Below are 26,317 nucleotides of genomic sequence, written 5' to 3' on the forward strand. Positions count from 1 at the left end.
AGTGGCTGTGGCTGTCCCCCAAGGTGCTCTCAACGGTCCGTGCTATGGCCTCTGATTGGAGAGGCCCTCTCACAGGCAAGTCCAAAAGCTAGAGACCCCCTTCCCCAGAAGGACAGGTGGGCCCTTGAGGGATTAGGCCAGGAGTCTCTGGTCGGACTGAATTGAAGTCCTGCCACCTCCCTCCTCTCCTGGGGAGAGGCCAGGCTTGGGGGCATTGGCAGCCGAGGTGTCCAGGGGCTGGTGATGACGGAAGTGGCCCTGGTGATGGGACAGGTGTTGAGAGAAATTGAGAGGAGTCAGGAGCTATTTGGGTTAGAGTCCAGCACCAGACCAGGGGCCCACGAGTTCAGCCTCAGAAGACAGAGAGCACTGCTCTGTGGCAGGGGCAGAAGTTTGGGCCTAGGTAGTATCTCTTCCATCCCGCCTTGGCTACTTCCTGGCAGCCTCCCCGGGCTTGGAAAATCCCTGTTGCTCATTCAAGTTCTCAAGGCCCTTGTTGCTCCTTCAATGGAAGAACATCCACTCATGCCACATTAAAGGCTAGAGCGTGGCCTCTGTAAGTGTGACCCAAGGTGGCTCAGTAGTAATTCCAGCATTCATGCCCTTCAGCTGCATCCTGATGCTGCCAGGAATCTGCACATCAGCTGAGAGGCACCATCCTAGTGATCTTGTGGTCAAACTAACTGCCTCCCCTTGCAAGAGAATGAAAGGAGAACCAGAGAAGGCACATGGCTTGACCAAAGTCACACAGCAAATTAAAGGGCAAAATGAAAGGACAAGAGCCCATGTCTCGCACCTGTAACTCTCCCCACTGCTCAGTGCTGCCTTCTGTCTCCAGAGGCCCAGTCAAAGCCAAAATGGCCCTGGAAGAGCTCTAGAGCCAGGCTGCCTGTGTTTGAATCCTGGTTCCACTACTTCTAACAAGCATGTGTGCCTCATTTGTAAAACAGAGGTAATGCTAATACCTACTCAAAGGGTTGTTATGAGGATTCAGTGAATTAATATTTGGAGAATGTTTAGAATGGACCCTGGCACCTAGTAAGCACGTAAGTTTTTGACCAATGCTTTTATCACCCCCCTCTTCCTGTGTGTGTCTCTGGGACCCTGTGTGTGGTCCAGCCCCCGACACTCACCCACCCCCTTCCCACTGCTCAGCTGGAAAGCCACCTCCCTTGCCTGCTCTGACAGGCCTCACTACTGGGATAATCTCCTAGCCGCAGGATTGGACTTGACGCGCTGTCACGTCTAATCAGCTGCTGAACCACTGCAGCCCTGACAGCACAGAGCTGGGGGAGGGAACGGTGGAGGGGAGTGGCCCGGCTTGTGAGCTGGGGTCAGAGCACCTGCTTGACGTGAGGAGGACAGAGAAGTTGCTGAGAAGCATCATCCTTGCACAGTCATGAGCTGTCACTCGGAGAGCCTCAGGAGTACCAGAGTCCCTGTGACAGTGGGGGGGCCTGGAGAGTTCAGAGTGACCCCTGCAGAGTGGTGTGGAGGCGGAGATAGGGACCCAGAAGCACTCCAGCTCCACGGTTCTCACACTGGTATGCATGAGATTCGCCTGGGAGCCTGTTGTTACTTTTGTTTTACTTTCTCTGGGCCCCTTATAACAGATCCTAATTTGGTAGGCCTCGCGTGGGACCCAGGGTCCTGCTTTTGTAATAAGCTCCCCAGTTGCTTCTGATGCCTTCCAGAATTTGAGAAGTGCTGGATCAGAACTTCAGAATAGTCTCCTTCCCCCATCAGAGGTAGGAGGGCTCCAGGGGCTCAGCCCAGCGTCATGTGAAGTGCCCTATGGTGACCCCCACACTCGCTTACCCCTGAGGTAACCCCATCGCCCAGAACCCCTTTCCTGGTGTCCTCTCTGACTTCACTTCCTAACCCCTCTTCCCCTCCGTTGACCACACATGCAGGTCTGGGCCCACTACGAGGAGCAACCTGTAGAGGAGGTGACGCCCGTGCTGGAGGAGAAGGAGCGCTCAGCCAGCTATAAGCCAGTGTTTGTGACCGAAATCACCGACGACCTGCACTTCTATGTGCAGGATGTGGAGACCGGTGAGTGTGCAGACCCAGCCCCAGGCACTGCTGCCTCATAGCTCCTGCCATGGTCCAGCCCGTCTCCAGGGCCCCTCTGTGCACTGGGAGGAAGGGCTGCAGCTCAGGGGTTCCAGAGACCTCCCCAGAATAGCTCATGACTACTGCCCACTCCCTAGGCCCCATCAAGCCTCTCTCTGGGCCCATGGGTCATTTTATGCACCACAAGCGAGCCCTGGAGTGGGCAAGGCTGAGCAGGTCCTCTGAGGACTGGTGAGGTAACCAGTTTTGTCTCGGTGGTGCGCTGAGACTCTTAGGTAATTGTTTTCTCCCAGACACCCCTGGCTGGGCTGGGCGTGAGGATATGTAGCCCTCAGAGTCTATCAAGAAGCAACGAACAGATTGTCTCTATGTGCTCAGGAAGCACGAACTGGCCCCTCTCCCTCTCAGCTTCCTTGGCAGGAGGAGGAGGGGAGCGGGGGCTTGTCTCTGCTGGGATTTCTCCTTCTCTAGAGGTTACCATAGCCCTGAGTGGTATCCAGTTGCCGTGGAAACAAGTGGTGCTCTAGTGGAAGTGATCCCTGGGCAGTCTTTCTGAAGGACCCTCTCTCTCCACCCTCCTCCTGCCCTTGAGCACTGTGTCCACGGTCCCCTAGGTGGAGACCTCAGGCTTCCGGAGGACAGAGGGCGGTAGACAGCTCTCACAGCAGCGGCACTGTGTTCCCTCCAGCCCAGCGTCCCACTTCCATTCCCTTTACTGTCTCCACTGTGACCTCCCTCCTCTCATTGCCACCCTGTGCAGCAAAACAGTTTAGCTGGGACAGAGAAAAAAGCTCTTAGAGCCACCTATGGGTCCAAGGAGCCAGATCTTTGCAAGGCAGAGAAGGCTGAAGATGTTGCTGGCACTCAAGGCAGCCACGTGGGTGGCAGGGTACAGCTCTGCCTGACCTCCACAGCTCCACCCCCAGGCCCACTCCAGATCGCCAACAGCCTCGTCTCAGCCACTTCCCCTCTAATGATATTTCCCAGGCAGTTGCTTTTGTGGCAATGTCATTTCACCAAGAAAAACTGACCGTTCCTGGCGCTGGGCTGGCTATACTTGGGAGGGGAAAAAAGCCGGGGAGGGGTAGAGATCAGCCTTCAGGATTAGATTCTCTTGAGGTCAGCTCCAATCCTGGAGAAAGCTGCCCCGCCATTGTCTTGGGAATGAAGCCAAGAGGCGGCCAGCCTCTGGGTCTGGGTGATGGCCCAGGGAAGGAGTGTGGTGGTCCAGGTAGGAAAGAGAGCTGTTCCTGAGCAGAGGAGCCAGCGAGAATGGCTTTCAGGGAGCTTGGGGGAAAGGGAACTCGAAGACCCTCCCAGTCTCCACTTGTCTCTGGCACTGCTGGGGAGGAAAACCCACCTCCAGTAAGGACAGGGCCCTGAAATCTCCAGCTGACAAAGCGTGAAGGTTCAAGGCCTTTGCCCACATAGTCTCTGTAATCTCAGAGGCTTCCTCTGACTGCCCTGTGTCATCCCACCCCTGACAGGTCTTGGAAGCCGGAACGATGCAGTGAGTGGTAGCCAAGGCAGAAAATAAGGCAAGAGAGAACTAAGGGGGAAACCATGTATTCTTTGAATATAGGAGGAGAAGGGAGTGAGGTGCTTTGTGGCATGCCACCTGGAGAGTTGTGGTGGGCTCTAGAGAAAACCCTGCCCTCAGGTGGCTCCAGGAAAGTAAACCTCAGCATGCACAGCCACCCCCCTCTGAAACCTTTCACCCCCTCTTGGGGACATCCTCTCACCCTGCCTCCCTTCTCTTAATTAAAGCTTGCCTTCGGGTCAGATCTGATGAAAACATTACCACTGGCTGTAAATGACCAGCCAGGCTCTGTGTAAGGACCTCCCAGAGGGCTTTGCCTGTTTGCAGGAGGCAAAGTCTGCTTCTGTTGCCTTTGAGCAAAAAAATAAAAAATAAAAATAGATCAAGTATAGGAGGAACTTATCTATGTAGAGGCTACTCCTTAGTCCCTGAAAGTTTAGTCTGTGGACAAGGAACGCTCTCAGGAGAATTATAGAGGGTTTACCACTGAGCAGGGGCAAGGGCAGCTGCTTCCTAGAAGTCCCTGTTCTGAAACCGAGTCCCATGAATGCTGGGACGGTGGCCCATGCAGAGGCCGGAGAGTGGACATGCGTCCTCAAGGGCATATGCAGAGTTGGTCTTCAATACAGTTGAGTTGTTAAGCACCCTGCATGCATCAGGGCTTCTACTAGGCCTGTGAGCGTAACCAACTGAGTGAGCTACGGTCTGTGCCCTGAAGGAGCTCACAGTGTAGTGGCAGAAACATAAACCCAGACAAGGAGCTTATAAGGCCAACTGTGACAAGTGTACCAATAGCCAACGTGTGTTAGGCACCTGTTACAGTGTGGCCTTGGGCCCTGAGGACGGAGAGAGGACTCCCACACCTACACCACACACACCCAGCCACCCTCACCTCAGAGAGCAAAGGGGACACAACAGGTCTGATGCTGAGCTACAGTCAGGGCCAGGAGGGATGTAAAAGAGAAGCCACTGGGGACTGATGCTCAGCAGAGTGGGAGTGGGGACTGTAGCAGGAAGGAGCCAGGGAGGGAACCTGAGAAGACCTTGGGTGTTGCCAGATCTGGTGAAAAACAGTGGACAAGCAGGAGGGACTGATGACTCAAGGTCAGAGTGATTCGAGAATGACAAGGCAGGGAAGGAGACCCCCTCCCTCCCATTGAAGAGGTCCCTGAGTTGAGAGGGGAACGTAGAACCCCAGCCTGGCAGCACCAGAAGTTAAGTTCGGCACGTATCTCACAGGGGGACTAGAGCCAGAGTGGCCAAGTTTGAATATACTGAGACTGGGCCCTGCTCCCAGAATTGCTCCCCATCTTTCATTGCTTGGATTCTGAGGCCCTTTGCTTATCCAAGGTGGTGGGGGACCCATCCTTCGTCTCTGCTTGTGCCTTGGGAGACATTGCAAGGATGGCTGCTGTCAGTCACCACCTCTGTGGCCCAGGCTAGAGCTGGCCCTTGTAGGAATGGGTCTGGGCTGGACAGCTCCCCCTTGCAAGAGGCTGGTTGGCCTCAGCTTGCTCCATGTCCACTCACTTTCTCCACCTCCTCAACCAAAGCCCAGGAACATTCCCAAGGGCTTCCACAGCTATGGCCAGTAGATTGGAGAGCTGAGATTGGAAGACTGTGTGTGCCTGAAGTGTCAGCAGGTCACCATCCCACTTTTGAAGGTAGACAGCATGAAACTTCTTTAGCAGGGACCAAAGAGAACTTTGCTGTGGGATAGGAGTGAGCCAGTGCTGCAGGCTCCCTACAGAATTCCACGTCCTGCCCCCTCCCCAGGGTCGTCTGCCTTCCCAACCCCATTCAGAGACGCAGCTCCAAAGAACGTGGAACCCAGGTCTCACTCCATCTTCCCCGGCAGGCACCCAGCTGGAGAAGCTGATGGAGAACATGCGAAATGACATCGCCAGCCACCCTCCTGTCGAGGGCTCCTACGCCCCCCGCCGGGGAGAATTCTGCATTGCCAAATTTGTAGATGGAGAATGGTGAGCCACTTGGATCTGAGCAGGGCAAAGAGTATTAAGCAGGAGCAATAGTCCTCAGGGCACAGGCCTGCAGAGCTACCAACTAGACTTTAGGCATTTGCCTTAGCAGCTTGGTTTCCACTGGTTGTTGTCATTGACCTTGGCCAGCTCTCCAGGGTGGCCGTCTTCATTGCCCACAGCCCATCTGCGCTTTGGCCATGATTCTCCTGCAGTGCAGCCAGCCTCCCAAGTCCAGAAGTGGTGTCCCTCCTTCTCTCTCCTGGGAAACTCCGTGGGGGAGCCCTGGCTGGCTGGAGCTCTCTGACACACCCCACACTCTACACAGGAAAAATGATGTCACAGTGGATGACGGCGAAGGCTGGTCCTCAGTGACCCCAGACCAGCTGCCCGACCCTCCACCCTGCTGTCTGGGACATGAGCAGCAGCACTCACAGGCTGCAGGAAGGTCACTTATGTCTGATCTACCAAGGATAGGACCCATGGCCTTCCGAGGGTGACGAAGTGACTTGGATATGTTCCCTGCTGCGGCCTCCCAGACAGATCTGCCGGCTAATTACAGCTGCTGTTTAGTGTGCTGGGTTTAAACAGCAGACATCAATCTAGTCATTAGTCTTGTTGCTTTATGCCCCAAGGACACATTAATCTGCTCCACATGCTCCTTTCTCCCTCCCCCTGCTCCCAGCTGTGCTCTGATTCCATTAGATGGTGACCGCAGCACCCTGAGCCTGGCCCTTGGTGGAGTCTGAGAACTGCCCTCTGTGACACCCAATGGGTGCTCACTCTGAGCCCTGGGCAGGGAAATACTGTACCTCCTGCCCTGCCATTGCTAAGGCTCCAGGGAGACCAGACTCCTCAGAGCTGTCCCTTGAGCTCTGCCCTTGATGCCATTGCAGGTACCGCGCCCGAGTAGAGAAAGTCGAGTCTCCTGCCAAAGTCCACGTCTTCTACATTGACTACGGCAACGTGAGTGTGGGGGACCAGAGGGTGGGCAAGTAGGCAAGGGAGGGGCCACGCGTGGCTGCCAGGGGCCATTCCACACAGGAGCCCCCAGGCCAAGTTCATCTGACCTCTCAAAGGTTCTCAGAGTTCAGGACTCCCTTACTGACAGAATGGTGAGCACGTAACAAGCCAGTAGCCCCGAGGAACCAGGCAAAACTGGCGTCTCTGGTCAGAGGCCTGTGAGCACTGAGAGGTCTCCCGTCCAGGCCCCAAGGGTGAGTGCCCACCCACGCCCATGGTTCCTCTTCTTCTGCCCAGCCTCTCTGAAGAGTGGCCGCATGGCGGGCCCTCTACACCCTGCAGCTTCTGGTCCTCACGCTTGACTGGGTGCTTGTGTGCTGATCCCTAGCAGCTCCAAGACCAAGGCTTGCTGGGAAGAGTCAGTCACAAGGCGGCAGAGTGACTGATACCCTTGGGAGAAAAGCCCCTTGGGCTGGGCCTGGGAGGCTGTCAACAATTCCTGGGAGATTCCCTGGGCATGGCAGCAAGAAGGAGAGAAAGTTGTCGTCGTTCAGAACTATGCCGCCCCGGAAGTGTGGTGGTGGTTATCCATGCTCCTCAAGGCCTAGTTTTGAGGGTCAGGAATACACAAAGGAAGAGCTCTTGCCAGGACCCTCATCTTGGTGTGCTCTTCCAGCTGGAGCACCCCTTGGCCTGTGGGAAAGTCATCAGGGAACCCATGTCACAGAGGAAAGGCATTGGAAAGAACTGGAAACAGCAATTAGAGTCCAGTTATCAAATTGCGTATTTTAGTAGGAGCCACGAGGTGTGCCAACCCCAGGCCCAGGGTGAGAGGGTGTGTGTCACAGCTACCTACCTACTGCAGGGGCCAACCGGGCATGTTCTCCCAAGGATTGGCTGACTAGGCAAGCCTGTGCACGTGGCTCAGTGGAACCGAGGCATGGGCGAGTGGGGAGAGCCCTGAGTTGAAATTTCCAGAGGCCTGGCCACAGGGAGTTGTCCTCTGAGAGCAAGGGGGCATCAAGTATGTGATGTTGTTGGCCTGGTGTGTCCTCTGCAGAGAGAGATCCTGCCATCCACCCGCCTGGGTACCCTGCCACCTGCCTTCAGCACTCGTGTGCTGCCAGCTCAAGCCACAGAGTATGCCTTCGCCTTCATCCAGGTGCCCCAAGACGTGAGTCTACATATCTTCCTTCCAAAGGGGACTGTCCAGTGACACTCAGCCACTGCTGCAGCCTCACAGGCTGACGGGAGAAGATGGAAACAGGGATGAATGGTCTGTTCGTCACAGGACTCGGGATGGGAGTGACTGAGGAAGTTGAGGAAAGGTGCCACAAAGGAGATGGCATTAGAGCATCTGAGCTAGTTCTTGAGAAATGTGTAGACCAGGGCACGTTTGGGCAAAGACTAGTCCCCCACAGTCAGGCGACAGGGACCTTGCAGGCAGTGGCAGGAGATGAGAAGGGCAAGTCAGTCAGGGCCTGGGGATCGGGGCTTTGTCTGCCCTGGCGAGGAGTTTGTTGTTTGCATTGTAGGTGGGAGCAGCTGTGGCAGGATTTTCAGCAGAGATGGGACGCGATCAAATCTGTTTTTGAAAGTTACTTCTGGTGGCATCGTCAGAGACTGGAAGGAATGGTTGGGAGACAATTGCAATTGAAAGTCCAGGCTAGTCACAGTGACAGCCAAATCTGGGCCATATAGTGGGAGCTGGAGAGAAAGGGCCAGTTTTAGAGCAGTCAGATGGGTGCGGGTGTGGGAGAGGTGGAATCTAAGGTGGCTCTGGGTTTCTCATGCGTGGATATGTTGCTGTTGGCCAAGACAGAGGGAACGAGAAGGGGCAGATTAGGGCTGCGGGAGCTCCAGGTGGCCTTTTAGTGTTCAGTTTGGAAAGCAAGATAAGACCTAGAGTCATGGATTCGAGGAGTTGAAACCTTGGGAGTGTACTAGGGTGAGTATGTGGAGGATGGGATGGGGAGGAAGTGCCGGCATTCCCCCAACCTGTGGAAGCAGAGCCTGAGGCAGAGTGTGCCTCCAGAGAGGAGGAGGAGAGAGGAGAGCTGGCCTGCTGTGTCCAGCGCCCCCAGGAGACCAAGCAGGCTGAGGCTGAGGGGGCGCCCCTGGCTTTCAGCATGGAGGAGGGCCTTGGTGCTCAACGCGAGAGCAGTCTGAACCAGCATGCCTGAAGCTGCTGCCAGATGCAGGGAGCTGAGGAGCAAATGGGAGGGTAGAAATCAGCACCATTGAAAATTTTCTGCCTTTTCATGAAACTTGCTGGAGGGCAGAAGAGAAACAACAGGAGAAGATGTTGATAATATAGGTCAAGGGGCAGTCCCTCGGGGTGGGGAGACAGGAGCATGAAGAGAGCCTGAGATGATAGTGAAGGCTGAAATAGGGATTGTGAGGGGTCTCTGTGCTGGAGGAAGGCCCTGCATAGGAGATGATGGGGGGCCAGGGCAGCAAGTGGAGGATTTGTTTCGGATGGAAAAAAGGCCTCTTTTCTTCAGAGACACAGGGTAGGTGGGTGGGAGTACAGGGTAGGGGAGAAGGGGTGGGATGATATGCAGATAGGCCTGGCGGGGAGGGGAAGGACCGAAAGGGAGAGGGGCACTAGTCTCCAGAGCCTGTTTCGTCCCACACTAGGATCTGAGTGGGGAATGAGCTGCCGACACCTGGGCAGGCTGTCTTGGATGTCCACAAACAGGACCTGGGGACCACGTGCCCATATTTCGCTTGTGTTTACCTCTCCCACTGACCTGGGTGTGTCCCTGCTCCAGGAGGATGCTCGAACAGACGCCGTGGACAGCGTGGTACGGGATATTCAGAACACTCAGTGCCTGCTCAACGTGGAACACCTGAGCGCTGGCTGCCCGCACGTCACCCTGCAGTTTGCCGATTCCAAAGGGGACGTGGGGCTGGGCTTGGTGAAGGAGGGACTGGTCATGGTGGAGGTGCGCAAGGAGAAACAGTTCCAGAAAGTGGTACGTGATGTGGAGGCAGGCCACCTGCTGGGGGAAAGGCCCCTAGCATCTCCCCCACCACCACTGGTGCAGAGGGAGGCTGGGGACTGCACCAAGAGCCAGTGAGGGAGCAGGGAACCCCCGTCCTCCTGCTCCTGCTGGGGAAGGATAATGGATTTGGGTTTGTTGGGGTTTAAAAAAAAAAAAAGCTAATTACATCCTAAATTAATTGGCTGCGGGTTTGGCTGAGAATACAGCTGCAAAGTAGAGCGGAAAGTTTCCCTTTGCGTGCACCCTCAGGTGACAGGCTGGAGCTTTGCCAGGGGTGGCACAGAGAGGGTCACAGCCTGTCCTGCTCTGTCTCCCGTTCTCACTTCCTTCTCTCTGCCATACAACTTCCAAGTCCATAACCAGCTCCTAGCACACAGTGCCACTTGGAGCCAGAGGCATCCAGGAGGCAGTCAAGGGGCCCAAAGGGACTGTGCCACAGCACCCTCCAGCCTGTTTGAATAGCCCCCATGGCTTGGAGCTGAGCCTAAGTCCTGCCTCCTCTGCTCATGACATGTCTGCCCCCGATGTCAGCCTTTCGGTGCCTGAGTCTCCTGTTCATGAAACACGGAGAGCACTGCGGGCCGTGCTGCTTCTCAGGATGGACCGTGAGGATCGGGCTGACACCTGGGAAGCCGCCTTGCACTGTTCAGTTATTGATCATTAGGATCAGGCCTCTCCGGCTCAGCTCTGTGCTCATCCCAGTCTCTCAGCAGGCCACAGCTGAGGCCCCTCACACAGCAGCCTCGAGGGACAGGCTGGTGGGAAGTTCGTGCCCTTCTGTAGCACCACCGCCTCGAGGCAGGAAGGGGTTAGAGGGCGGTGGCAGTGCCTGGCTCTGCACACACTCCTTCTGAGAGGACGGATGGGAGTGTCAGTGCTGAAACCAGTCTTCTCTCTCTTCACTGCCCATTGCTTCCTCTTCTCCTAGCCCTCTCTTGCCTTTCCTCTCTCCCCACATAACGAGTTGGAGGTTTGTGGATCTGTGGCACTGGGTATGCAAGTTGATCATTCATTTGGAACAAGACCCCAGTGTGAATTGCTAGTGTGTCTCCTATGGACAGGAGAGGCCTGGCCCTACTCCTCCCCCTGGAGGCCCGCAGGTTCCTGAGATTACTCCTAGGAATTAGTTAAAGTTTCCCTGTAGAGTAGAAGTCTTAGTTTCCCCATATAAAGCTACCCATAATGTCTCCAGTGTCTAGAAAATTCCTTTGCCCAGCATCTGAGATAAACACTTAGCATGTATTCATTCATTCTTTCAGCAAACATTTATTGAGGGCCTACATATCTCAGTGAACAAGAGACAACATTGAGCTGACAGTCAAGCATGAGAAGATGAACAATAAAAATAAATATATTAAGTCAGTGAAACAGAATATTAGAAGATGAGTGCGATGGGAAAAGGGAAGAGGGAATCAGGAGTGTGTGGGACGAGGTGGTTATAGTTTTACATGGGGTCACGTGAGGCCTGATTAAGAAGGTGATACTTTGTCAAAGACTTGAAGGGGCAGGATAGGTAGCCATGTGGGCGTGAGGGGGAAGTGCATGTCAGGCAGGTGGAACAGCCAGCAAGGAGTCGAGAAACAGCAAGGAGACACAGTGTGGCTGTGTGCTTGGATTTTACTCTGAGGGAGCTGGGGATCCATTGAGTGACGTGGACCTGACCTGGGCGTTCTGCAGGGTCACTCTGGCTGCTCGGTTGTGAATACCCCCATCTTGACCACTCCCTTTCTTCGCTTGTCCCTCCAGATCACAGAATACCTGAACGCCCAGGAGTCAGCCAAGAGCGCCAGGGTGAGTTTTTGCCTCGGGAGGCCCAGAGGGTGCTGGGAGAGGGGGCCTGGCCCTCCAGGTTCCTGTGGACCCCACCTCCTTGACCAGCCACTTTCTGTTTTCTCACAGCTGAACCTGTGGCGCTACGGAGACTTCAGAGCTGATGATGCAGATGAGTTTGGCTACAGCCGCTAAGGAGGGAATCGGGTCTGGCCCCCAGCACAGCTCACGCCAGTACCTCTTCTGCCGCCGGGAGGGCGTTCTCAGCTCCAGACCCCAGATCAGGGGTGTAGATTGGGTCCAGCTTTGCTTCAGCGTATGGAAATGTCTTGTAGGGCAGCATCGAGGCTCGGGGGGTGGGGGGAGCCCGAAACTTTCAAAGGGCAGGCCATTGTCTTCTGAGATGACGGGAACTGCCATCCACAGTCTCTCCCAGCTGATTTTGTGTTTTTATTTGGGGTTTTGTGGTTTTTTAAAAATTGTCCTCAAATCAGGAAGAAACATGAAAGACTTTGTCCTAATGGAGGATGTGATCCTAGCACTCAAGGCCAGCTGCCAGCTGGCACCCCACTTCAACCCCAGACTGCCCTTCTTCCCAGCTCTCTGCCCAGCTGTTGATTATGTGATTTCTCTGATACGTCCGTTCTCAAATGCCAGCGTGTCCACATCTGCCCCCTTGCCAGCCCTTCCCCGTTCTGTATTTAAAGCTTTTGAGGCCCAATAAAATAGTACCTGCTGTCTGCAGCCCGTGTTGGTCATGGTGGAGTCCAGAGCCTGGGATCTCAGCAGCCCCAGTCAAGAGGAGACCCGGGCACTTGAATGGCCCCCTGGCCCCGGGTGGTCATCCACATGCCTGGCCACTCCCCCCAGAAACAGACCCAGTCGGAAAGCAGATCAGTTCTTCAGAGTTGCTAGCATCTCCTGGGGCCTGGTGGGCATCACTGGTACCACGGCCATCATGCAGAAGGCTGGACACCTCTTCTGACTCACAGTCTCACAGTCTGGACCCCTCAAGGACCTTAGAGATTTAGAGCAGCTCGGCCAGCAGTGCCCAGGACTGTCCACCTATGGAGGGCCGGGCTCCATCTCGCCAGGCCCAGGCAGGAAGTTGCTGGACCTGTCCTTTGCCACGTCCTGCCAGAGCCCCAACAGGGGGCGAGAGGGGACTCGTTGAGGGACGTGAAGTGATTTCCTTCTTGCTGCTGTGGCTGGAGTAGAGGCTAACACCAGACAGGCTGGCACAACATGGGTTAAGAACGAGGGCCCCTGCTGCCTGCCCACCTCCCTCCACGGTGTGTGTTCATTGGAGAGTGGAGCTGGAGGACAGGGATGCTCCGAGAGGGGTCGGGGCCGCTAACCAAGGAGAAGCCTGTCTCTTCAGGTTAGCTCTTGCTCTGTTTGACTTGACAAGGTGTCCCCCAAGCCCTCAAGGTAGAGCTGGCCACAGAGCTCAGACACCTCAGGCTACTCCTAGCCCCCAAGGGAGGAGGGAGACCTGAGAGCGGCCACCGCGGTGTGCAGTGAGGAGCCTGTCTTGCTCAGGGAATGCCAGGGAGAGAACGGTGTGTGAGTGCTGGGGAGGTCACCACTCCCCGCATCCACTGTGTCCAGGGGATCTACCTGTTCTCCCTTCCCCCCACGCCCTCATCCATGTGGCCCTGTCCGTCCCAGTCACGTGCTCTGGTGAAACATGGTGGCACATCTTCCTGGCAGCCCCACTTTCCACCTTGCATTCTGATCTTAGGTAGTGCTCCCAGCTGCCATGTAAGATTGGTCCTCTGATCTTGGGGGAAGTCAGTCAGAGAGCTGGCCAGCTCTCATTCCTAAACAGGAGGTCCTGGGCCTCAGAAAATTCTGGCTGCTGGCAATTCTGCTCCCACACCCACTTGTTCAGGCCCAGGGTCCCACCTAGGACTCCTGTCTCTAGGCAGAAAGATGTATGCTTCCTGTACTCGGGGTGCACTCTGGTTAAGGGGAGAGGAGAGAGAGAGGAGAACCAAGGAGGGGTGAGTGGGAGAAACATTGAGTCAGTGCAGCCCTGGAAGCCACCACGACCCCTCCTCCTCTCCAGGACCCCTGCCTGCTGTCCCTCTGGGCTGGTCAGGACAAGTGCTTATGCTTCTAACATCATACCCTTTCTGGTCCAGTACACTGTTTCCCGTGACTACATATATCCCCTTCTGGGGCGCAGAAGTCAGCAGGAGTGTAGATGATGAATTGGTGTGAATCTCTCCATCCATGCCCACTCCTGGCAAGGCTGTCCTGCCCCCAGCAGCCAAGCCTGCTCTCACCAGGGGCCCTCATTTTATTTTTATCCATCATGGAGGCAAGACATGGAGAAGAGAATGCCTGTCTCACCCATTTCTCTACCTCCTGGTAGGGCCAGGAGGTAGGTCGGTGTGTATTCACCATGAGCACAATTGACAGAGGGGCAAGATGCCAGCCCACTCTTTTGTAAAAGGGTCTGAAATCATCTCACTGTCTTAACAGTTGCCTTGGTTACATCTGCGCCCAAGGATAAACCCTCCATGGTTTTCCAACTGAAATGATGCCTGAACCTTCCCACTTTGTACTTTCTTTCTGTTCCAAGGCTGGTTTAGACAAGGGTCAGAACATTCATCAGGCCAGAAGTTACTGCTGCCACTCGCTCTCGGTGTTCCTCTCTCCACCACGTCTCTTGAGTTCCTGAGGTCTGTCCTGGGCAGGGCTGGGACTAGGGTGAGGCAAGCCAGGTGCCTATGGTGCAGAATTTAGGGAGGCGCTCAGGGTGTGCAGGTGCATTGGCATGTTGTCTTTTTATCCATAATCGAGGCCATTCAGCATCAACACTTGGACAAGTAGCACCAAAAGCCCTCTCCAAACGTCCCTCGCCCACTGGAGTTAGAAAACATGCTTCTTGGTATCAGGATGATAGGCTCCGCTTCCCTCTCCACTTCTCCAGTTGAACAGCAAAATCTCTCGAGCACCCTCCACCAAACGTAGGTTCAGACCGAGCTAGCGCCAGCACAGCATGGGGTCCAGTGAGTGCCATCTCCATAGGCTCTCAGGGGGCATGCAGTCTAGGTGTAGAGGAGGCAGCAGATACTGAAACACCCATAACGAGTCACAGCAGCAGACTGTGCATCAGGACAAGGGGCTGAGGCCCTGGTGGCTGCGAAGGCATCACAGAGAAGAAGGGCAGAGTTGAGACTATCAGGTGGCAGGAAAGCAGCGTTGCTTCCTGAGGGCTGCTGCAGCAGAGCCTGGGGTCTGGGCTCGCCACCAAGGGTATTGACGCCCGAGACTCCTCCCCAGCGACCCTCATCTCCCTCCTCCCTGCCCATGTGCAGGACCAATAGGGAAAGCAGGTGGTGGAGGGAAGGGCTCACACGGCTGCCTCCACTTATTTTTACATTTGATTATTTCTGAGTTGCCGGGAGAGAGTCAGTGGACCCCTTTTCTTGCATTAGCCCATGTTGGGAGGCAACAGGGAGGGGCTTGAGAACTGGGGGCCTCAAGAGTGGTTATTGATGCCCTAATTACAAGAGGATGCTAATTTAATTTGAACCTAATTACAGTGCACTACCCTGGGTGGCATGTGTTTTAATAATTAACGTCCTTCAGACGCGTAGGAGTATAATAATATTTACACTAGGTTGGCCAGCAGCCTGGGGAGGCGGGCTGGGGGCCCATACGCCACCCTTCCCCCAGACAGCTTGGCTGCCAGCAGGTGGGGAAGATGGCACACGAGTCTTGGTTGGCTGGTATCTTGTCATCTTTCCCGGGGAACATGCTTGGGCCTCATTTCCAGCCACTTCCTTGACCCAGCAGGCTGCTGTGCTCTGCAGGGTGCCAGGCTGGAACTCTGAAATACATGATGACAGGTGGGATTGGCGCTCTGAGTGCCAGCCCTCCTTCCCTGCCCCACGCTGTGCCACAGAGATGAGGGCCGACCTCTGGCTTCCCTGCCTGCCCGGGCCCATCCTCGGGAAGGCCTTGTTTAGGGGAGGAAGGAGAGCTGCTGGGTTCTTCTTTCTTCTCTCTTCATTGGTAACGCTTGTAAGAAAATGTGCATTCAGTAAAGTGCACAAATTATAAGGTACAGCTCAGGTTTTCACAAAGTGAACATACTCATGTACACAGCACACAGATCAAAAAAATAGAACATTGCCAGCCCCTCATAAGCTCGCTCCTCAGTCACTATCACCCCTAAAGGTAACCCCTCTCATGACTTTTAGTTCAGTACATAAGTGTTGTGTGTTTTGTTGCGTTTTTGTGTTGTTTTGTTTCTCAGTTTTGCCTGGTTTTAAATTGTACGTAAGTGGAGTCATGCAGTATCTAGTGTTATGTGCCTGCCTTCTCTCACACAACATGCCTGTGAGATTCATCCTTGTTTGCATTCTCCTTCCTCCATGTTCCATTGTCTAAATACACCACTCCTTGTTGGTTATAAAGAAGTTGGGTGCTCAGCAATCTGCTAGCACCAGACCTATGCCATTCCCTAAAGGAGAAATCTCAGCCTAATTATGCAACTGGGGGACAGGAGGTGACACTAGATGAGAAGGGGAGCAAGATGATAGGGCCCCCGTGCCACCACCACAAACCCAGAGCAGTGTGGTTGCCAGTGTGGCTCCCATGCCCAGCCTTTCAGAGCTCCCAGAGTGGGGAAAGGGTCTGTCAGCAAGTTCTAGAAGCCAAGCAGAAGAACCAGGGGCTTCAGAGAGGGTCTGAGGGAACTTCAGAGTCTCTACCAAGAAGCCTCACTAGGCCAGTGCTTCTCTAACTGCGGCTAGCTGACCAGCTGCCTCAGAATCCACCTGGGCGCTTCTTAAAATGCAGCTTCCAAAAATAGTGCTGGGACGGTGTTGGGAGTAGGGGTGAGGCCAGTGAGCTAACCCTCATCTCATAGCAGGAAGACAATCGGTAATGTCTGAAGTTGGTAAAACAGGAACTGGCCTATTGTTTAGCAATAAGGTAGTAACCACCAGAAGATCTAAAGCATGATTGAAGTGGTTGTCTGTAGGTAGGACACGGAGGGGTGGGGAGTGCATCTTCTAATTCCCTGCGTGCTATTTTTTTACCAGAGGCCAGCGTTTTCTGGTTCTTTTTTTTTATTCATTATCAGGAGAATATACATAGATCACTTCCCATTCTAGACCTACTACCCCATTCCTCTGGGCGGGGCCTGGGAATCTGTACCCTTAAGCTTTCTAGATGATTCTGATGCATTGTCAAGTTCAAGAATTAGCTATCACTGTCCAAACTCATCTTGCAAGAAGAGGAAGGAGAAAAAGTGACTTTGCCAAGGTCACCCAGCTTATTAATGGCAGGGCCAGAAGTAAACAACAGGTCCCCTGGCCCCAGGCCTGTGATTTTTCTCTGCATCATGGCTTTCATCTTGGTGGGTGTCTGTCTCAGTGGACTTGGCCCTCAGGACCTGAGGGGTGAGCTGGGGACCTGACTCAGTTGAAGGAGGCCAGGGTGCCTCTACCAGAGCACAGGCTTCATGCAGAGCCACTGCAGGGACAGGGCATGCAAAATGCCGCTGCTCCTGTGGCTGCCAGCAGCAACATCTCTAGTTGTCGTCTCAGAACAGGAATGCTCTGCCCTGAGCCTTCTAGAGCCCCCTGAACATTCAAGCATTTAGCATTGACTGAGCTCCTGCCTGCTAGTTCCAGGTACATTCTAAGGGCAGGGATAAAAAGAGGAAGAAGCCCTAGCCTCATGAAGCTCACAGTCTACTGAGGACAACAGATACTGGTGGTAGAAAAACCTAGTAAACTTTACCACGAGAGAGCTATGGACAAATGTGGTAGCATTAGCTTGTTAGGTTGACAGTGTACGTGCCCCTGATGCAGCAGTTCCCTGCTGGGGCCAAGGGCTACTTACACATGTAAGAATCCCCCACCAGGAGTCACGTGCAAGGATGGTCATTACAGTTTTGTTCCCACTGACAAAAAACGGCCCAACAGACACCACAAGGTATAGCAATAAGGTAGTAACCACCAGATAACCACAAGGTATATCCACACAGCACAATATTTTTCACCAATGGAAATGGACTGTGGCCACAGAACACAGATAAGTCTTAGAGGCCACAAAGCACATCTCAGAGGATTTTATACTATATGATGCCATTATTATAAAGTTCAAAACCAAGTAAGAGATTGCTTACATGTACATGTGTGTTGAGTGATCGTAGAATTCATAGGATGTGTTTGAGAGTGTAAAGGGATATTTAAATCCTTACATTTGAACTACAAATGTAAACTTGCACTGTCTTGAGCAAACTGGGACACATGGACACCTTCGATATTTATAATAAAATACAAAACCAAAAAAGCAAAGGGATGAACGCAAAAGTCTGGACGGTGGTCACCTTCTGGTGGGACGGGACCCCACAGGTGGGATAAGGAAGGATGTCAGGGAGATGTCAGTTAGTGGGGATGTTCTAGGTCTTAGTCTGGGAGATGGGTCCATAGAAGTTTATTATATTAAAGTGGTGTGGGAGCTCAAAGGGGAGAAAACTTAATTTTTTCTGGGAGTTGGGTGCAGTTATGGTCAGAGAAGCCTTAAATAGGAGCATTCACACTCTGCCAAGGAAAAGTTATTGAAGGTTTCGAGGACCAGGTGAAACCTTCACCGGCTTACCAGGTGAGGAATGGATCTGGTTGAGGGGGCACTGAGTGAAGCCCTCTCCTGGCTGGGGGAGTCTTGCAAAGGCTGCCCGCCTGGGCTCCAGTGTAATGTGTGGCCACAGAGCTAGAGACCAAAGCTCCGGCCCACGCTTGCCAGCCCTGGGTGCTGACCAGCCAAGGCCCCATCACACCCCATTGGGAAACAGCAGCCAGTGAGGTGGGGAGCCGATGAGGCCTGCATAAGACACTCAACCTCAGTCCTGGGGTCACTTTTCAAGCTGAGGTATAACTTACAGTAAGGTGCACAACTCTTTTAAGTGTATGTGGGTTTTTACAAATCTCTACATCCCTGAAACCACCATTCAGATCAAACTATAGAACGTCAGCATCACAGAAGGCTTCCTGATGGCCCCTCCTCTCAAAGGAATGACAGTTTTTACCTCTGTCACCAGTTTTGGCTATTCTTGGTGCCAGGGTCTTTTGAAATACTGTTTTTCCCCAAAACAGTCCTGAGGAAGTACGGGTGCCACACAGTCTCTAGGGACCTTTGCAGAGCACCTAAACCTGGGCTAAAATTGACACTGGGCAGGATGGTGGCCCCGTGGTGACCACGGCTGCCTCAGACCTTGGACAAGGCCAGCAGGAGGTGAAAGTCCCTGTCCCCGCAGCCTGAGGGCTTTGGCTGCTGCCAGCGTGGCAGCAAAGATCCATCATCCCAGCTCGATGGAGTCATTATTCTCGGCCATGGGCCCAGCTGCGGTGCCGTGGGAGCGGGTGACATTGATGCGATTCACTGAGCAGGCGGCCACAATCCATAGGAGTCATCTGGGGGCCTGGGCCTGGGACGCCAGCTCCTCCTCTACTCTGGACAGATCTCAGACACTCCTACAGCCACCCGGATGCTGGGCCAGGCCGAGTGAGTGTGGGCCGGGGACAGAGCCCGAGGCATTAACATCTCTTGTTTTCAGTGGTCTACTTGAAAGGAGGAGAAGCCAAAGCTCTGGTTAATCTAAACGGTCCCGCTGGCTTTGGAACACGTTCACACGCACAGCTCCCCTGTGGTCAGGAGCATCTGAGTGAGTGGCCTCGGAGGTTTCACAGTAGAGGAAATGGTGTTGATGGGGCAGGTTGCAGAGCAGTCCTCTCTCCCGCCCACTGCGGGCAGCCACCCTGCCTGAGCCAGCTGCTCTCAGACTGCCCTCTCTCCAGCCCGTCCCGCAGGGGGTGGTTCAGAGTTTGGGTTTCATAGAAATTCTTCCTGAGCCTTGGGCTGCGTTCAGAGACTGAGTCAATAGGTAGATATCAGCCAGATTAGTAGTTATCAGGCTGAGTTGATGCTGGTAGAGAATTTAGAAATGAGTTTATCTCAGGGAGTTAGTACAGCATAGTGGTTGAGGACTTCGTTCTGAAGGCAGACAGGGAGTTTGAGCTCCAGCTTGCCTCATAATAGCTGAGTGCCCTTGGGCAAGCTAATTAACCTCTCTGAGGCAGTCTCCTCATCTGTAAACTGAAAATAAAAAGATAAAAGTCCCTGCCTTTAAAGTTGGTATCAGGGGGGCCAGCCCGATGGGTCAGCAGTTAAGGGCGCACGTTCTGCTTCTTGGTGGCCCAGGGTTCGTCAGTTTGGATCGCAGCAGCAGACATGGCACCACTTGGCAAAAGCCATGCTGTAGTAGGTGTCCCACATATAAAGTAGAGGAAGATGGGCATGGATGTTAGCTCAGAGCCAGTCTTCCTTAGCAAAAAGAGGAGGATTGGCAGTAGTTAGCTCAGGGCTAATCTTCCTCAAAAAAAAAAAAGTTGATATCAGAATTCAGTGAGATATTTGTAAAGCCCCTCGGGCAGGGGCAGGCACAGACTCATTGTTCAGTAATGGCCCGGTTTACAGCCCCAGGGAGACAGTGCAGGCACTGTGCCTGGATAGCCAGCACCTAACTACTCGGGGGATCAGACAGCCCAGAACTGTTTTGGTGAAAGGAACTAGTGAGGATGCTACCAAACCCAGAGACAGGCATCCTCCTGCTCGTGAGAGCATCGTGGGGTTGAGGCCAGATGGGACGGAGCCCGAGGCTTCAGGAGAGGAGGGGCAGGGAGCTGAGGTCACCTGGCTGTGTCCTGGCTCTCTCCAGTGAGGCCCCAACTCCCAGCTCCAGTAGTCCCCATGTACACCCAGGAGTAGGCCTGAGGCTGAGTCGGTCAGCCCACAGACACTGAGCACCTGTGACGTGCTGAAGACAGCAGCACAGAGCGCCTGACCCCATGGACTGGTGAGGGCATGCGCCCATAGCCAGCTGGGCACGGGGGATGCCACACCCAGACAAAACTTACACCTAGACGCCTTCCCTCGGACCTAAAATCTGGATGTAGAAGGCAGAAGAGAAAGTAGGGTCTGGCTGTGTGCGTAGGTGTCTCTCAGCAGCCCATCTGGTTAGCAGACCTGATAACCTGCTGCAGAAAATGACTTGCTGGCTGATGTGGATGAGGGGGTGTGGCTCCTAAGAAAGCCCTGTGGTAGGGCAGCTGAGGGGTGACAGGCAGAGACAGTGGGGTGCAGAGGCAGTGCTAGGAGAGCAGGGTGCTGCAGCTGTGGAAGCCCAGTGCTGGAGGTTCCTGGGGACTGAGCACGCAGGGGAGGCATCCAACCTCAAAGCCGCACTCCTACCTCGGAACTGCCGTGGGTGTCCATGCACGTGTGGGCCCCTGCGGGGCATGCCTGCTGGACTCAGGCTGTGAAAGGGGAGAGCCAGGGCATCAGGTTCCTCCAGGGGAGCAAAGCCAGAGCAAGGCTGTGCAGACAGAGGTCCCCGGGCTCAAACCCAGGGCATGATGACAGGCAGGAAATGTTAACACCCATGTGTGGGCACTTCCTAGACCCCCCTCCTGTCCCTCAAAACCCCAGGGTCAGAGGGCACACTCTGGGACACCACAGTGCATGACTGTTGGGGGCATTCCCATCTGACAGGGTGACAGAGACCAGGAGAGGTCAGTGCCTGATCTGAAGTTATACAGGGTGTGAGAGTGTCAGAAGCCACACAGAGGCCCACCATGGTGATCTCCTTGTCCCCTAGGGAGAGAGGCCTGTGTGGACAAGACAGCCCTGGGGCTGGATTTGACCCCTCCGGCTATGAACATCAGGGAAGGGCAGTTTACAGGGGGTGCTCCCCATGGAGCAGCAGCAAGCCGCTCCGGGTAGTTCAGTGGGGCGCAGTGGGCGTCACCAGGAACTGGCCTGGCGCCCTTGTCTCATCTGGCCTCATCTGTACAGGGCAGCTCCCAGGGAGAGACCCGAGGCAAAGATCTCAGATAGTGCCATGTCTGATCAATCAATAGTGGCTCCCTGCGGTTTTATGGAGAAAAGGATTCTGAGGTCATGCCAGAAAGTCAGCTGTGATCAATTATTGATGTCTAGCAAGAGTGTGGGAAAGGGGGATGGTCATGCATGCCCCATATATTTGCTATCCTTGTCTTGATGCTTTATGGGAAGGGGGTTCAGGAATCCTCTGACCCTGTCAAAGCAGGGGTCACTTCCATAGCATCCTTGACAGCAGGCATTGGCTTCTGCTTGAACAGAGGACTGAAAACCCTCTCTCAAGGCAGTGCTGCCCAACCTAGTCAGTTCTTACCTAATTACTGTACTGTGTTCCAACTGCAGAGAAGGTGTTCAATTTAATAAACATGAGTTAAGCACCTACTGTTGTGCTGGGCACAAAAGACCTGCAGCTGAACCAGCCACGTTCCCTACCATGTCGATCGGGTGTCATCTGCAGCTATTTGAATCTCGTGAGCTACAGCAAGACCAATTTTCTTGGGGAGGGAGAGGCCCTAAAAGGCAGAGACAGGGAGTTCTCCAGCAGGAGGAAGATTTGAGGGCCTGAGCTCCTTGGGCTGTGGGCATTTCCTGAAGACCAACCTTCCATTTTCCTCTGGTGAGGCCAGGACTTTCAGGTCAGCAAGCCCTGGAGCAGTGCCTCTCACACTTTGACATGCTTATGAATCATCTTGGGATCTTATTAAAATGCAGATTCTGATCCTGTAGGTTTGGGGCAAAGCCAAGTATCTACATTTCTAACAAGCTCCCAGGAGGAGCTTAGGCAGTAGGACCACCCTGTGGGGAGCGAGCCTTCCCCTTCTCCCCTTTTCAGAGCCTCCTGGGAGGAGGTAGGTAGAGAAGCCACCTGGCCCCCACAGGGCTTCAGTGAGGTGACCAAGGCCTGAGTCTGGAGACAGGAAGAGATCAGGACTCATGCTACATAGAGCCAGAAATCTGAGGGAAGGAGCCAGACCCTGGCATGGCTCTGAGGACAACCTGACCTAGGGGAGGGCTGGAGCTGGTTAAGAACCTCTCTCCCTTAGGAGTGCCAGGGACAGCACTGAGCGTGCTGCTAGAGCTGCACAGTAGAGTGTAGACTCTCTCGAGACCATAAACCCCCAGTATAATCGTGTCAGTAACAGCCAACAATCCAGGTGTGCAGCACTGAACTCAGCACTCATGGGGAGTCCTACGAAAAAAGGACTGTTGGCCTCCATTTTACAGATACCCTCTAGAGGACGGGCTATGTGCTATTAATCTATGTCTCCGTATCGTCTACACAGTGCCTATCAGTAGCTGGTATTCAGTAAATGATTTCTGAATGAATGAATGAATGACTAAAGTGCAGCTCAGACCATGCAGAGGGTATTGTACAGGACCAGGCCAGAGAGAGGACAGGAAACAAAGTTGGACCCCAGGATTCCATATCACCCTCCACCCCTCACCTGCTCACCACATCCTGGTAGGACTGGCTCTGAACAGGGTGACCTGGGAACCCGTGGCCAGCTTTTACTTGTTGGAAAAAGAGAAATCCTTCAGCCGTGTATTGTTCCAGCTTGATGATTCCCTAGGTTTTTTTCTGGAAAATTCTAGATCCAGGTCCACTGTACTGATGGGGCAGGGCAGGGCCTGGCAAAATTTAGGGCTGGTCAGGCTCCCATTACCCAAATAGCCCTATACATGGACCTCTTCCCTCGTGCCAGGCTCTGTGCCAAGCACATCAAGTGCCTGCATCCCATGGCCTCCTTGCTGTGGTCCGAAGTCGTAACCTGGTCTGAGGTCGCTGACTGAGGTGAGACTCCAACCCCAGCGACCACGCCCAGGCCCTGGAGACAGCGCCCCCTAGGGGCCAAGGCGAGGCGGCCGGGAGACATGACCCGGAGGTGGGCAGCGGGATGTAGCCGAGCGCTGATAGTCCTCGGCCTGTTGTTGTGGTGAGCGGCCAAGGAGGGAGCCCACGAGTGGCGGTTATCCGAGAACACCCGCTGTTGAGTTGCAAGCAAAGAGTAGGTTTGTGCAGGAGCTTCTCTGTGCCTTCCACATCACAATTCCGCAGAGCCTCAGAACCGCACATCATCGTCCCATTTTACAGATGAAGAAACTGAGCATGGAGGAGAGGAGGCGACTTGGCCAGGGTCGCAGAACTAGTTAGCTATAGGGCCAGGGTTGGGACCTGGGGTCTGGCTCCCGGCACCCGCACCCATGGCCCGCCACCTCCTCCTCGAAAGCCATCCCCTCCCCCGCTGCCCGCGTTCCAACCCAGGTCCGGGTGCCTCGGCCGCCCCGAGCCGCCTCCCCGCGGCAGAAGGGGGCTCCACCTCGGCGCGCGCACCCTAACGAGAGGAAACTGTGCCTTTCAGAGGGCGGTGCGCCCTGGGCCGACCGCTCGCGGGTGCCATTCGCGCGCGCCCGGCAGAGCTCGGAGGATCGCCCGGGGCTCGGGGTTTGCGGGGGCGCGCAAGCCCCGCCCGGACGCCTCGCTCCCGGCGGATGCCCGGGGCCCCGCTTGGCTCGGGCGGCAGCGGTAGAAGGCAGCAGGTCCAGGGAACCCTGCTGCAGCCTCGGGCCTCAGCTCCCCGTGCGTCCGTTTTGCCGTCTCCACGCAGTGACAACCGACCCGTCCAACCGGATGCGGGCGCCGCTTGGGGCCACCTGGGCGCCGGGCGGGAGGCCCAGACCCTCTGCTGCCCCCGGCCCCGGGGCTGCTCGTCTACGCCGAGGCCGCGGAGGCTCAGACCACAGCCGCCAGGCCTGGAAGCTGCTCCCAGGGGAGGCCAGGGCACCCTCCACGCCAGCCCGAGAGAGGCCGGCCGCCCCCGGGTTCCTCTACCAGTCCCTCTCCCCGAGGTCCCTGGGCACTTCCTGTCCCCTGGTCTTGCTCTCCTTTCTCCCCCCGTACTCCATCCCTGTCCTGGGAACTGTGATACAGGCGCCCAGTTCCTCTCCACCGCCCGACTCCCAGCTCTCAATAATCCCTCCCATGCATCATGGGACAGGGTGACAGAGACACAAATAATCTGAGTGGTTCTAAAAATATGGTTCCCAAATCAGCAGCATCAGCATCATTTGGGAACTTGTTAAAAATGCAAACTCTCACGCGCTACCTCAGACCGGTTACCCAAACAGAAGCTGTGTGGAGCCCGTAGGTGATCGCCGTGCAGGACAACGTTTGAGAGCCGCTGATTTAAACATGCTTTCATTTATTCATTCATCGCCCGACCCACCCGGCGCAGCCAGTGGAGGAGGGGCATCCCAAGGCACCAAGGTGCCCCACCAGCTGACCATCCTGAGGACACTGTCCAGTAGTTTTTGGATGATAGGAAGAGGCACTCCTGGTTGGTCCAGGGCAGACCTGGGAATCAAGAGTTGAAAGGGAGGGCCCAGCTCCAGGCCAGGAGGGAGGTGAATGGCGGCTGTGTTCCCCTGGGATCAGGTGGGGTGTGGGAGAAGCTTCCCTGGGTCCCTCGGTGCTGCACTCACAGTACCCACCATCAAAGCTGTGAGGACAGGGAAGTGACCCTTCTCTGCCCCTGACAAGCCAGGACAGTCTCTGGAGGGTCAGGAGTCTTTTGCCCTTCACAAAGAAGAGGCAGCCATCCTAGGTGGGCCGCTAGAGTTTCTGCAGGGGAGGACAGCCACTCATCTCTCCAAAGAAAGTGCCCCTCTGGGCTGTCCACCTGGGAGGGAACCCAGGCCAAGGGATTCTATGTAGAAAAGGTCGTCATTCTGAACGGAAGCTTTATGGGGTAGTGGATTCCCCCTATAATGAGGGAGTGAGGGGAGGGACAGCCCTGAAAGTCGGATGGATCTGGCCAGTGGGGCTTAAACCCAGTCCAGAGCCAGTTTTTCTTGGCTGCATTGCGCAGGCAGGGGGCCAGAGAAGTGGGGATACACCACCCCCACCGTCTGGTCAGATGGGAGGGGATGCAGCCCTTCCCCGGTTGTTTCCTGCCTTGTGGGAGGGCTTCAGATGAGTACGGAAGTCCTGGGGTTCTGCCCCATCTTTCGTTGATTTCCCTAAACTCAACCCATTCACCCTTGTGCATCTGCCTTTATTGAAGAGAATGTGTCACTTCTGTTCAATGCCATCCCCCCCATCTAAATCATGGCATCACATGGAGCCTGATGTTGTTTGATGGCATTTTGGGTCCCCCAGAACCCTGCCTGCCATAAAGTGATGGCTGTTATTTACGCCTGTGGCCTGCTCTGAGCTCAGGGAAAATATCTCATCATAAATTGGCATGCCGTGGCAAACAATTAAAAGAGAAAAATAAACCTCAGTGCAATCTCAGGGTGCTCGGAAATGAGGAATTACAAGGTGGCAGCACGAAAAAATTATATAAAAATCTATTTTTACATCACAATAATGTGCTTTTATACGGGTAGTAATTTCTGGATGTGCAATAAAGTGGCTTTTACATCAGGCAGAATCAGAGTTTATAGGCAATCGGTGCTTTTATCTGGGAAAATATAACTCACCCATCCCCACACCATCCATCCTGCAGGCAGCAGGCCTCATCTTCCCCAGCACCACGGTACTGAGGAAATAATTATGCAATTAAAGTGTCAGCCCTCCAGCCCCCCATGGTCTCCCAACTGCATCTTCTAGCTTCTGTCATTGATTCCTTCCCAAAGATGGGACAGGCTACGGGTCCAGGACACGGTAGTGGAGGGGCCAGGCAGATGCTGACCACTATCTCCATTGGACCAGAAAGGATGCCAGTGCTCAGAGGAAACACAACAGAGACAGCGAGCTCTCCACAGACACTGAGAGTGTGCTATGGGCCAGGCGCTGTGCTAAGAACCTAGAAACCTGGGACCCCATGCCTGGTTTGTAGAGACCTCACAATCTCATCATAGTCATGATGCAGGCAAGGAGATGAAAGCTGTGGTAGGTAAACCCAGGGAGCTGAAGGGGCACAAAGGAGGAGCCTAGGGTGGGGTGGGATGGGTGTGGCACTGCCCTGAGGCCTCTGTGGGGAGGAGGGCAAGTGACATAGGTGAAGGTGTGAAGAAAAGTGTGTCCCAGGGGGCAGGCCCCAGCCCAGGTGATG

At 54.7% G+C, this 26,317-nt stretch overlaps 1 protein-coding gene across 1 annotated transcript in view; it reads left to right on the plus strand.

The window, feature by feature from the left end:
• SND1 (staphylococcal nuclease and tudor domain containing 1) overlaps positions 1 to 12,080 on the plus strand; it is a 402,639-nt gene extending 390,559 nt beyond the window's left edge. Inside the window, exons 18-24 of the mRNA XM_046669618.1 lie at positions 1,914 to 2,055; positions 5,475 to 5,598; positions 6,492 to 6,561; positions 7,619 to 7,732; positions 9,333 to 9,536; positions 11,313 to 11,357; positions 11,466 to 12,080. Coding sequence (XP_046525574.1) covers positions 1,914 to 2,055; positions 5,475 to 5,598; positions 6,492 to 6,561; positions 7,619 to 7,732; positions 9,333 to 9,536; positions 11,313 to 11,357; positions 11,466 to 11,531 — 765 coding nt within the window. The 3' untranslated portion in view covers positions 11,532 to 12,080. The remainder of the gene's footprint in view (positions 1 to 1,913; positions 2,056 to 5,474; positions 5,599 to 6,491; positions 6,562 to 7,618; positions 7,733 to 9,332; positions 9,537 to 11,312; positions 11,358 to 11,465) is intronic.
• The last annotated feature ends 14,237 nt before the right edge of the window (positions 12,081 to 26,317 follow it).

Source organism: Equus quagga, chromosome 8 (genome assembly GCF_021613505.1).
Source record: "Equus quagga isolate Etosha38 chromosome 8, UCLA_HA_Equagga_1.0, whole genome shotgun sequence".
NCBI classification, from domain to species: domain Eukaryota; kingdom Metazoa; phylum Chordata; class Mammalia; order Perissodactyla; family Equidae; genus Equus; species Equus quagga.